At 51.8% G+C, this 12,496-nt stretch overlaps 1 protein-coding gene across 1 annotated transcript in view; it reads right to left on the reverse strand.

Moving 5' to 3' along the window:
• Nucleotides 1-274: 274 nt before the first annotated feature.
• Nucleotides 275-12,496, reverse strand: part of C17H14orf132 (chromosome 17 C14orf132 homolog) — a 51,909-nt gene continuing 39,687 nt past the window's right edge. The window contains exon 2 of the mRNA XM_043490355.1: nucleotides 275-8,364. Within this exon, the coding sequence (XP_043346290.1) occupies nucleotides 8,140-8,364 (225 nt within the window). The 3' untranslated portion in view covers nucleotides 275-8,139. The remainder of the gene's footprint in view (nucleotides 8,365-12,496) is intronic.

The raw sequence follows: 12,496 nt of genomic DNA on the forward strand, positions 1-12,496 counted from the left end.
AGGGCATGCCTCCTGCTTCTGTTGCATGGTGTCGTGGTTAAGCAAACCTGCTCTCTCGAGTGATCATTAGTTTACGGGGGTCTCCCATACTTCTTCCTTTACCTGTGATCCCTTAGTGGGATTGACTGTGTAATCACCTACTTTGTCCTTTTACTCCGTCCCTATGAGAAGGAGCACCAGGAGGGAGACAACGCTGGTGGCGAGCCTCTCAAAGATGAGTCAACAGCATCCTTCAGACAAAGCACAGGTTGGATTCAGACACAGAAGAATCAACTGTTTCCTTTTCTTGTTTTAATGATCATAATAGAAAATGACAACAACAGCAACAGTGCCAACGGTCAAAGGGACACGATTCCACATGGCCACATTTTTTACATCCATTAAGGTTATAGGTTTTGAATCAAAAGAGCACATTGAAACCTTACATTAAGAAATAGCCTTTTCACTGTAGTAAAAGTTAGGGATCCCATTGTGAAGCCTGGGGGCTTCAGTAGCAAAGGACTAAGAGAATAGTTAAAATACCTTTTTATTAAGCAAACTACTTACAAGTTGAATAGGAAAACATTAGTAAGACAGAGAAATATTTCCGATTTTCTCGGCATGAAGAATTGGCATCTGGACGGTGGCTAGTTCCAAGAATAAGGTTTAAAACTTTAAATAGTAGAAACTTTAAACAGTAGAAAGAGTGTTAGTATGTTTTCAACTGGGGGAAATAGGGTGAGAAAAGGTCAGAAACAAGAGAGGATGTGGATTTGTCCAAAGGCTGTTAGCCAGCTCCCCCATCTCCACCCCTTCTAAGATTTTCCCCAAGAAGCATCTCTCAGATACACTGACCAGGGGTCGGGTGCCTCACGGTCCTGAGACTCAGTTACTGGCTCAGGGGGAACACGGGACAAGTTCAGACCTACTGTCGTATCCACTTCGTAGAGTTCTCCATCGAGGGTGACTCCCCACGGAAGCCCGAGACAATGGAAAAGGAGAGGACGTGGATTTTCAAACAACTTGCTAGATTCCAATTCGCTGCCTTCCAACTGGAATTTTTTTAACTTGAGGCAGCAACCCTGATCACTTCTGTAGCTCAGAAGACCTTTGATTTACTCAATGACTCGCAATCGGGGAAAGAGGCGCTTTGGAAGATTCCCATAGTCTGGGAACTAGAGACGGCATGGTCCAGTGCTGGGTTTCCCAACCTCAGCATGATTGGCACTTGGGGGGCTGGTCAGCGGCATCCCTGGCTTCCACCCACTAGGTGCTATCAGAGCACACCCCCCGTGTCATGAAAATCAAAACTGTCTCCAGACATTGCCAACGATCCTTTGGGAGATGAAATGGCCCCCAGATGAGAACCATGGTCCTAGTGGTTGAGAAGCTTCATAGATAGAAGCCCTGGGCTCCAGACCCCACTCTCCTGCTCACCAAGGTGACCTGGCAATGCTACAAGCCTCTGGGGGACTTGATTTCCTGGAGGAAAGTGTGAAATTTTGGAAGTCCCTTCCTGCCAGCTCACAGAGCCCAGGTCAGGACCATCTGGATTGCCGGGACAATACTTTAAACTACGTTGATGGTGGTGTTCAGTCACTCAGTCGTGTCTTGACTCTTTGCGACCCCACAGACAGTAGCATGCCAGGCTCCCCTGTCCTTCACTATCTCCTGGAGTTTACTCAAATGCCTGTCCACTGAGTCAGTGATGCTATCTAACCATCCCATCCTCTGCCGCTCTTTAAACTATACATGCGGTGATTCTCTGGTTCACAATGACATTGGGGGAGAGAGAGCTGATGAAACTGACACTGAGGCCGCTGGTGGCCACTCACCACGTGGAGGGGGCTCGGTGGCGGGGATGGCTCTGCATCCCCCCAGTAGTCACGAATTCCCTTTGGATGTGCGTCATACATCTGTCAGGACTTCTTCCCAAGACAGCAGGTGTCTCAAACCTCCTCCTGGGAAGGCAGGAAATCAGCTTGCAAAAGGGCCCAGGAGTAGATGAAAGGCTTCATCAGACAGCTGGCTGGAGAGGTCTGGGAAGGCACGAGTTGTCCAGGGCAGGCACAAAAGCAGGGGCCCGCACATCCTGGGAACTGGGCAGCCCGACCAACCTCTCCAAGGGCTTTCTCTGCCTTTATTCTCTATCTTGACAAAAAATGTACGACTTTTACCATGACTCAGAGCAAGCCATGCAGACTTATATTCCAAAATTTACATAGTCAGTTTCAGGTACGCTTGACCATTCATTTCATTGCAGTTCCAGTAGCTGTTGTCTTCTCACTCTGGGAGGAACGTTCCTCCCTGTACTCACTGTGGTCTGCACTGCTTTGCCCCTGCCCACGTCCATCCTCCCATCCAAAAAAGGGCAAGAAAATGCCCAAGGTCTGACCTCCAGAAGCGACTTGCTGGGGACACCCGGCCACCGCTGCATTCTGATTTCCTGGGTTTCTTGGAGGGGCTTCTTTTCCCACTTGGAGATTTTCGACTCCAGCCCCCTGCGCTCCCCGGGCTCCGTCCCCTGGCTGTCCTCCACCCGCTCACTGCTGACCAGGACCAGGGCCCCGTGGGGCAGGCGGGGCAGGGCGGGCGCTCACGGGACATCCAGGCTCCTGCTGCTCCCTTGGGCCAGGGGCGCAACTCCGAGGGCGTCTCCATCAGGGCAGTCCAGTGCATCCAGGACTTGCTGTGTGTGTGTGTGTGTGTGTGTGTGTGTCTGTGTTAGCTGCTGTCATGTCTGACCCTTTTCAACCCCATGGACTATGGCACACCAAGCTCCCCTTTCCATGGGATCCTCCATATTTATTTTTTGGGGCAGACCCAGATACAGAATTTCCCAGTTAATGGGGGGTGGGGTATGGCTGTTTCAGAGCTTCTAGTGCTCAGGGACAAAATTCTCAGAAGAGTGACTAATACCCCGGCCCTGCTTTACTGCCCAGGAAGATGCCACGTGTTTGCACTCCAGGAATCAGAGCTTCTCCTTCCATTTGTAAAGGCTTTTGCTCCTGAGACTCGGTGAAGGGGGGCGGGGGGAGGTGTTGGGGAGGTGGGTTGCTCAAAGGGAGGGACTGGCCCTGGATACAGTCCAGAAGATCAATGTCCAGGCCATCCAGACCCTTCCAGACATGTTTACAGGCTGATATGCCTTAAGTGCCAGAGTTGGCTTTGGCAGCTATTGCTGTTGTTTAGACTGTAGCCCACCAGGCTCCTCTGTCTATGGGATTTCTCAGGCAACACTGGAGTGGGATGCCATTTCCTTCTCCAGGGGATCCTTCTGACCCAGGGATCAAACCCGGGTCTCCCACATTGCAGGCAGACTCTTTACCATCTGAGCCATGATAGCAGCCCCAGAGGATAGTCAAAGGGGCAAAGGGGGCCAGATGACAGCTGGCTGAGAACACGATGGATGCCCATTCGAAGGCTGGGGTCAGGCAATCTGGGATCCCTCAGTGATCCCGGGCAGATGCACAACACCCCCAGCCTGGCATCCATCCAGGGGCCTGTCAGCTCTCCATTAACTTACAGCCTGGCCCCAGCTAACCTCCCGAAAGTCCCGATTAAACACTCTCTAAGGCCTCTTGCTGCTGCGAGGTTCTGAGACTGACAAATACCTGCGCATGGCTGTCTGCCCCTTTCTAGGACTTCCATCGAAATCCATGCTCTAGGACCAGCAGAGCCCAGCCTCAGAAGTCCGTCTGAGGTTGCTCCCATCCCAGAGGGCTCATCCCAGAGGGTGTGGATGCGGGGAGACGCGAGGTAACCAGTGCGCCTACAGTCTGAATCACAGCTCCTGATCCACACAGCCTGGCCTCAGCTCCGTCTACAAAAAAAGTGACAGTAATCCCCGTGCACCTCTCTGCACCCTCACTCCTGCCGAGGGGTGATTTGAGAAGTAAATGAGATATGGCTCACAGCACAAGGAAGGTGCGTAGGCTGACAGCAGGAAGGACAATCACGGTTAGTGGCATCACTACTAATAAGGAGAGAAGGTCAGCTTCCTGCAGGAGGAGGGGACCGTGTGTCTGGAAGGAGTCGGGCAGCGGTGCAGACAACAGCCAAGTCTCTCCAGTCTCCAAGGACAGCTTCCAAGGGATGCTAGTGGGCTGGCAGGCGGCCAGGCCTTCCATTTAGTACAAGCTGGAGAGTGACCTGTTGTCTCTCGAGCCCAGCGGTACTTACTAGCCAGTTCTCCCCTTGGATCCCAGGGGACTCCCTAAAGGAGATACGAGCTTCTTTCTCTGGGGGGGTAGATGGGCAGATGGGGCCAAGGGAGCCTCATTTGCCTCTTGACCTTGGACCCATGGAAAGGGCAGCGATGACAGAGCGGGAGCCCGCAGAGCGATCGTCTGCCCCGGGGCCTACAAATCCCCTGGGGACACACCCGGCTCCAGGGTCCTCTGGCCTGGCCGTTCCTCCAAAGCTCCAGGGACTGCAACTCCTGCCCTCCTAAAGCAAGTGTTGCTGTGCGCGGTAAAATGGAAACACACACAGGTGTGGGATGTGGGATGCTCACAGCTTGCGGAGGGGAAATGGAGGGGCACGGGGAGGGGCAAATACAGAGAACATTCCAGAAAAGGTGGGATGCCTTCTCCGAGGAGTAGCCACAAAAGAGGCAAGTCCCTCCTTCCTCAGCATGGGCCTGTCAAGCCAGGGTGGGCTCAGGGGCCAATCTCGCCCAGGAGAAGCCAGAACAGGAGCCCCAGGCTGGGGTCCAAGGGAGGAGCATCCGTCCCCCTTGCTCAGGAGACTCTTGGCGCTCAGAGGAAGGCCTGAGCCCAAGGTTGGGGCCCAGCCTGCAGCGCCAACCGTCCCAGGACTGTCCTTATCGATTTTGGTTGTCTGAGCCCCTCCTCGTGTGGACCCTCCAGTGGGGCTCTGAGTCAGGGCCCTTCTGCGTGTGTCCTGAGAACGCTGGTCTCTGGGCACTTCTCTGGCCAAGGAAAGAGACTTGAGTTCAACTTAAAGAGGTGGGCAGGCAACAGGGACCCCTTCCCCAAGAAGGCTGAGCATGTCCCAGCGCAGGATGGTCAGACACTTCCACCTGCAGAGGTCAGAGCCAGCCGGGCCACGCCATGATGTGGGACCTCAGGAAATGACCTCCAGAGACTCAGGGCCTGGTTTAAAGGTGCCCGGAGACGCCACGCAGCCAGTGAAGGCAGCATGGCGTTCCAGAAAGAGCCTGGCTTTGGGACCAGATAGTTCAGGTTCATCCTGATCGTCACTTTGCTGCTGTGGCCTCAGGCAAGTTATTCCACTCCTCTGAGCTTCTGGTCCCTTATCTGCGCATCGGAGCAATGATGCTCTAGAGTAATGCCCGCATGCTCAGTCACTCAGTCGTGTCTGACTCTTTGCAACCCCAGGCACTATAGCCTGCCAGGCTCCTCTGTCCATGGGATTCTTCAGGCAAGAATACTGGAGTGAGTTGCCATGCCGTCTTGCAGGGGATCTTCCTGACCCAGGAATTGAACCCACCATCTCGTAGGTCTCCTGCACTGGCAAGTGGGTTCTTTACCACTAGCGCCACCAAGGGCAATGGTGAAGATTAAATCTGTGCCTGTTAACAGGGCACAAGGCTTGGACAGACTCAAGCAATATGGCCTTTACTTAACATCCAAGACAGATCCCCTTCATTGGCCAGAGGGAGAAGACAGCGCACTCTGGCTGGAAAAATTAACAGGCACGTCAATCAACGATGTTATCTGAGTGAAGCTGGAAAAAAATAAACAAAACCGCAGCAGATGGAGATGGGCTGACCCTGGACAAGACACCGCGATCCATATGGATGCACAGTTTGGACAAGAAGGTCCCTGAAACTCCTGATCATCTCTGGCCCTGACATTAAGAAGAGAGAGAGACTTGAAAGTTGAATTTAACTAACATTCACATCAGGGGAAAGAAAACCTTCATAGGGGAGACTCCTGTGCCCAGAAACACCTAGTGAACCTGGGCCCCCCCAGGGCTGCCCTGGGAGGTTGGAGGTCTCCATAGAGCTAAAAGTCAACCTTTCCTCTCTTCCCCTCTCAATCCCATGTTACCAAACATAGAACCTTCTCTCCCAGGGCCACCCCCATAGGCCATTTGAGAACAGGGACCTGCTACCTGCCTCGGACAGGCCTTCAGGCTTCCAGGGGATGTGAGGTCAGAAGGCAGAGAATGGGGGTGTTTCGACGGGACTGAGCCCCATGAAGACAGCTTGCCTCCCCACCCTGACTCTGGGCCTCACTCTTGGGTTTGCTCATGAACACACGTGTCTACCTATCTGCTCATGGGGCAGGGCCCAGGCCTTGACAGAGAGGGGGCTACCGGAGAAGCAACTGAGATGCTGCACTCGAAACGGCCACCACTCAGCGCTGCCTCAGAGCTGGTCCTGCCCGCAGACTGCGAGGCCCGCTCCGCTCAGCGGTTCCAGAAAGAGTCCAGGGAGGCGGTGCCACATCCCTTCTCCCAATCCCCAAAGGCCATACTAACGCTCAGCGCTCATGACCGCCACTTGAGCTGAAGGTCAGGTGAAGGTCAAAGCCATCTGGAGGTCAGGCTGCTAACCCCATTAACGCAGCAGCTCGGGGCCAATCTCCCAGACACAAGTGGCCGCCTCCAGACATTTAAGATGTCCCTTCACCTGTCATCAAGAACATTCCTTTTCTCCTGAGACCACAGCGACAAATTCAATTTTTACAATTGTCCCCAAATACACACGAGGGCTTCTTTACCAGTCTTTGAAGTTTCTCAGCCACTGAGAGGGAGTTTATGCCATCTATTTCCTTTTGTCCAACTGCAGGGAGGAAGCAAGGAAAAAGCCACTCTGGACTTGTGGGCACACCAGCCTGTGTCCTAGCTCCCCCTCCTCTTGGGGGGACAGGGAGGGCTGTCTTGGGGATGGGGGTGCTTTGCCATGAACTTTCCTAAGGACGGAAGAAAAGCGAGTCCTTTGCTGTGTGAGTCTCCCCCAGCATGTGGGTGCACTCAAAGGCCAACAGGCCTGTGGTCCTAATGAGAGGGCTCCCAGGCTAGCCAGGATTCCCCAGCCACTGATTTTTAAGCATATCAGGAAACTGACTCAGGCAGACCACAATTACACCTGCAAGAGTGCACGGGAGCCTAGTGGAGTCTAAAGCGTGGGTATCTTAACGCCCTGCCCACCCTGCACACAGCTTCAGAACCATCTGGATACTCCCTCCCCACCCAGGGCAGCTGAGAAGGCAGGAATGTGCTCCAGAAAGGGCTGAGGTGGGGCAGAGACAGCCTTGAATCACAGTCAGGAAATGTCCCTCCTGCTCTGACCCCTGCCGTCCCATACTTTGGGACCACAGGCAAGTCACGCCCCTCTCTCTCCCACCCACCGATTCACTAGATGCACAGACCTCATCTCTAGAGTTCCTTGACTTCTCAGAGAAGAAAGAGCCTCTTGAGCGGGTATCCAGAAGAATTATCCACCTGGCAGGTCTTATTTTTAAAGGCACCTTCTCTTCTCTTTACAAAGACGAGAAAGTCCATCCAGCAGATAAAAATCACCACCACTACCACCCCTGAGATCCACGTCACCAGGAACTCCCCCATCCTTGGGTTCCATAAGGGGCCAGGTATCTGGCATCACAGACATCATTTCCAGGTCAAAGGAGGAATATTCTATGACCGTTCCAGGGGCCACCATCAATATTCCGAGGGGCCGAGTGGGAAACCAGATTGGGGTGGAAACACTCGGGTCCTGAAGGCCGCCCTTGCCCCAGCACCCCACACCCCAGGTGTGATATTAATATGTTTGCCTAAAAACAAGACACGTAAGTGATGATTTAGTGCCAGCAAGGGATCATCTAATCACATCTGTATTTTAAACCAAACTTGGCTGTTCCCTCTGATCTCACATTCGTGGAATGCAGTTTCAAGAATTTTCCAAACTGTTCCTCGAAGATTTTGCCTTGTCATGCCTCCAGGGGCCGGATGCCCAAGCTTCCACACTTTCTGGATCAGCAGAGCCACAGCAGGGGGTTTTGAAATCGGGGCTGCTTGGGGGAAATTCCGGATGCATGGTCGCTCCGCTTGAGAGGCTGCGCTCCCGTCAGAACTCCTGGTTCTAGAACATGGGTGCGGTCACAGGCCAGCGGGGACAGCGCCATCAGTGAGTCCAGCGCAGAGGGGCCGGCCCGGAGCTCCCGCGGCTCAGAAGGTGAAGGCGTACACCACTCCCACCACCACGATGTTCCCCAGTGTCGCTATGATGGCGATCCAGAGCAGGACCGCGTCGTTGGAGGACCTGGGCGGCTCCTCCGGCTGACCTTGGCCGTTGGAGGCCGCGTGCACGTTGGGGGAGGAGTTAAAGAGGGAGTACTCGGTGCTGAAGTCCTCGTTGGGCGAGTCCATGAAGGCGCCTCCCATCATGGGGAGCTGGGAAGAAGGAGAGAGAGAGAATTAACCAGGGCTGGGGGCTGGAGGGCCGCCCGCAGAGGGGAGGCTGCCTGCTCGGGCAGCCCCGCGTGAAGCTACAGCATGATACCGGGCTTCCCGTCTGGCCTTTTAAATAAATGACAGCGCGTACTTTCATCTAGAAAAACGAGCGCTCACAGCAACCTTTTGAGGCAGACGTTCATGGCAACCTTGCAGGTGAAAATATTAAGGCCCCCAGCTGTTCGGCAGACAATCCCGTGGGTAGTAGGCAATTCACTGGGACATATAGACCTTCCCTTTCTAAACACCAGGCCCACTGTGACAGCATACATCCTCAGGTGTCTATTCTTCTCCTAACTAAGTAACATGGGCTCAGCACAGAACATTAAGAAAATACAAATGCAGAGAAAAAAAGAGAATCACAATCTCACCACTTTGGGATACTTACTGTTAATATTGTGAAACCTTCCTTTTCAATCTTGTGTGTGTGTGTGTGTGTATGAGACAGAGAAAACCTTTAAACATGTCACTTTATACTCCTGTATTAAAAAGACTATCAAAATGCCGTTTTACAGTTGTATAATATTCTATCCTAAATACAAGCCATTATTTAATCATTTCCCCAGAACTGGAGATTTAGGAGCTTGGATGTTTTCCTATTATAAATATGACAAACCTAGATAGTGTGTTAAAAATCAAAGATATCGCTGTGCCAACAAAGATCAGGATAGTCAAGGCGATGATTTTTCCAGTAGTCATGTAAAGATGTGAGAATTGGACAATAAGGAAGGCAGAGCGCCAAAGAATTGATGCTTTTGAACTGCGGTGTTGGAGAACACTCTTGAGAGTCCCTTGGACTGCAAGGAGATCCAACCAGTCAATCTTAAAGGAAATCAACCCTGAATACTGGAAGGACTGATGCTGAAGCTGAAGCTCCAAAACTCTGGCCACCTGATGTGAACAGCTGATCACTGGAAAAGACCCAGATGCTGGGAAAGACTGAAGGCAGGAGGAGAAGAGGGTGACAGAGGGTGAGATGGTTGGATGGCATCACTGATTCAATGGACATGAACTTGGGCAGACTCCGGGAAGTGGTGAAGGACAGGGTGGCCTGGCGTGCTGCAGTCCATGGGGGTCACAAAGAGTTGGACATGACTTGGTGACTGAACAACAACAAACATCCTTCCTTGTGCATACACACACGCTTGTGTGTGCATATTTATTTTTTGGAGCAGACCCAGATACAGAATTTCCTAATCAATGGGTATGACTGTTTCAGAGTTTCTACTGCTCAGGGACAAAATTCTCAGAAGAGTGACTAATTCCCCAGCCCTACTTTACTGCACAGGTAGATGCCACACGTTTGCACTCCAGGGATCAGCGCTTCTCCTTCCATTTGTAAGGCTTTTGCTCCTGAGGCTCGGTGAAGAGGGGCAGGGGGAGGTGTTGGGGAGGTGGGTTGCTCAAAGGGAGGGACTGGCCCTGGATACAGTCCAGAAGATCAATGTCCAGGCCGTCCAGACCCTTCCAGACACGTTTACAGGCTGATGTGCCTTAAGTGCCAGAGTTGGCTTTGGCAGCTATTGTTATTGTTTAGACAGTAGCCCACCTGGCTCCTCTGTCCATGGGATTTCTCAGGCAAGAACACTAGAGTGGGATGCCATTTCCTTCTTCAGGGGATCTTCCCAACCCAGGGATCAAACCCGAGTCTCTTGCATTGGCAGGTGTGTTCTATACCATTGAGCTGCCAGGGAAATCCCTTGGCAACTTTTAGGCCCATGATAAACTTTTTTTAATGGCACGTGAATGAATGAGCACTAGACAGTTAAGCCTTCCTTGGATAACATTTACCGAGCTACTACTACTACTGCCTGTACAGAGACCCAGCTATGGTCAGGGAATGTGCTGGAGATCTTAAAACACTCTCATTTCATCATTCAGTTCTCCAGCTGCAGGGTACCATGGTATTCCCATTTCACAGATGGGTAAGTCAAGGTCAAGACCACTGCACCCATCTGTGCCAGGGTTAAGTCTGAGAGCAGTGTGTCTGACTGTGGGGCCAGGGTGCTTCCTGTTATGTCCACAGCCTTCCCGATTCCTGGATCAGAGTCAGTACTGGGTCCCGGCACAGTCACTGCCCCCTGGGACCACGCTCCAGCGGGGATCTGTGTACTGTCCGGGGGAAACAGGAGCAGAGCAGAGACTGCCTCACTCAGCCGCTCGTCTGACTTGTACTAGGGACTATTAATTAGGGGCCACAGTTCTAGACTCTGCCGCGGTGAGCCAGATTGGGGGCACCCTGCTTCTGGGGGTCCACGCTCCAGCTGGGGATGACAGCAGGAAAGGAGAAGGAGCAAAAAACGAGGGGCAGGAGGGAGGGATGGAATAAAAAGGAAAGAATGTCTGCGGGGAACCTGAACCATTAGCGAATTCACACAGAGAGGCTACTTGCAGGCGGTTCTGTGTGCGGCCTGCTCTGAATCTCAGTGGCCTCTTTTTAAAGGATGCCCCATGCCTGGGGCAACGGGTGCTTTTCAGCATCTGCGTGGAAGGCAAAGAGCTGTCTCAGAGGAGCTCGGCATTTCATCCACAGCACAGCTCGGTCCTTTATTTAGGTGGGACCAGACCCTGTCAACGGGGGAGCTGTAGTGACAAACAGAGGCCACCATGGGGCGATGAGGACAGGCCTCCTGCTGATCCTGGACAGGGGTGCAGGTCACAGGGGTGGGTTCACTTTGTGAGAATTCATCCCGGGCTGCATTTATATACGGGTCCTCCTTTCTTAGACCTCGCAGTTCTAGTTCTAGAACGTTATCCTAGGGAAACAATTATACCAGAGATACACAAAGATGTTGTCTAAATATTATACAAAATGTTCAGTGGAGGGAATTAAATAAATTCTGGTGTATCTATCCAGCAGATTACACAGTCTTAATGATACAGACCTACAAGCAGGTCAAGTAAAATACAGATACCACAATAACATTATAAATGGTATTAACAGTATGATATTTTTGTAAAAATATTTATACATGTATGTGTGTGTGTGTGTGTATTAGTTGCTCAGTCATGTCCGACTTTTTGCAACACCATAGACTGTAGCCCACCAGACTCCTCTGTCCATGGGGATTCTCTAGGCAAGAATACTGGAGTGGGTTGCCATTCCCTTCTCCAGGGGATGTCCCCAACCCAGGGATCAAACCCAGGTCTCCCACATTGCAGGCAGATTCTCTATTGTATGAGACGCCAGGGAAGCCTTATACGTGTACATGTGCATCAAAAAATCTGGAAAGACGCTAGATGTGAACTGGTTAACTGAACAGTGGGATTAACTGACATGATCTTTTTACTTATATGTATATTTCTTTCTGGGCTTCCCTGGTGACTTACTTGGTGGTGTAGAACCCACCTGCCAATGCAGGAGACGTGGGTTCAATCCCTGGGTCGGGAAGATACCCTGAAGAAGGAAATGGCAACTCACTCCAGTATTCCTGTCTGGGAAATCCCATGGACAGAGGAGCCTGGTGGGCTACAGTTCATGGGGTTGCAAAGAGCCAGATACGACACAGCGATTAAACAATAACCTCCTTACATGTGTCTAACAGTGTATTAAATTAACATACTTAGTATATTTTAATAGATAAGATAACAAACACAAATGAGAATAATAATTAACATATCTTCTATTAAAAATACAATCAAAAGTTTAAGTAAAAGAGCTGTGACCTTGTTTTGCCCCTCGACTGGTGATATAGATGAGACGGGTTACGGATGAATCACGCACATCCATCCTAGGGGGTCAGCAGAGACAGTGATTGACTGTCCTGCAGGGAGGGGCCCAGGCTTTCCCATGAAACCTGCTCGCCCTTTGGCTCTTAGCCTAAAGGTCCCGTCCACTATAGCTTTCCATCCTGTGTACTCCCAAGACCACAACCACTCCTTGGGGCTCCTGTCCCAAGATGCAGTTCTTATCTGCATCCCCCAATGGTCTGGAAGCTTTGAGGGGAGAGCAGACAAGTTACTTCTCATCGAGGAATTCCCAGAGCCTTGCTTGGGTTGTAGGCACAGTGGTGCCTGATAAATCCTGCTGATTGACAGATGAGTGACAACCACCCTCACCCTGGACCAACAA

Source organism: Cervus canadensis, chromosome 17, assembly GCF_019320065.1.
Source record: "Cervus canadensis isolate Bull #8, Minnesota chromosome 17, ASM1932006v1, whole genome shotgun sequence".
NCBI lineage: Eukaryota > Metazoa > Chordata > Mammalia > Artiodactyla > Cervidae > Cervus > Cervus canadensis.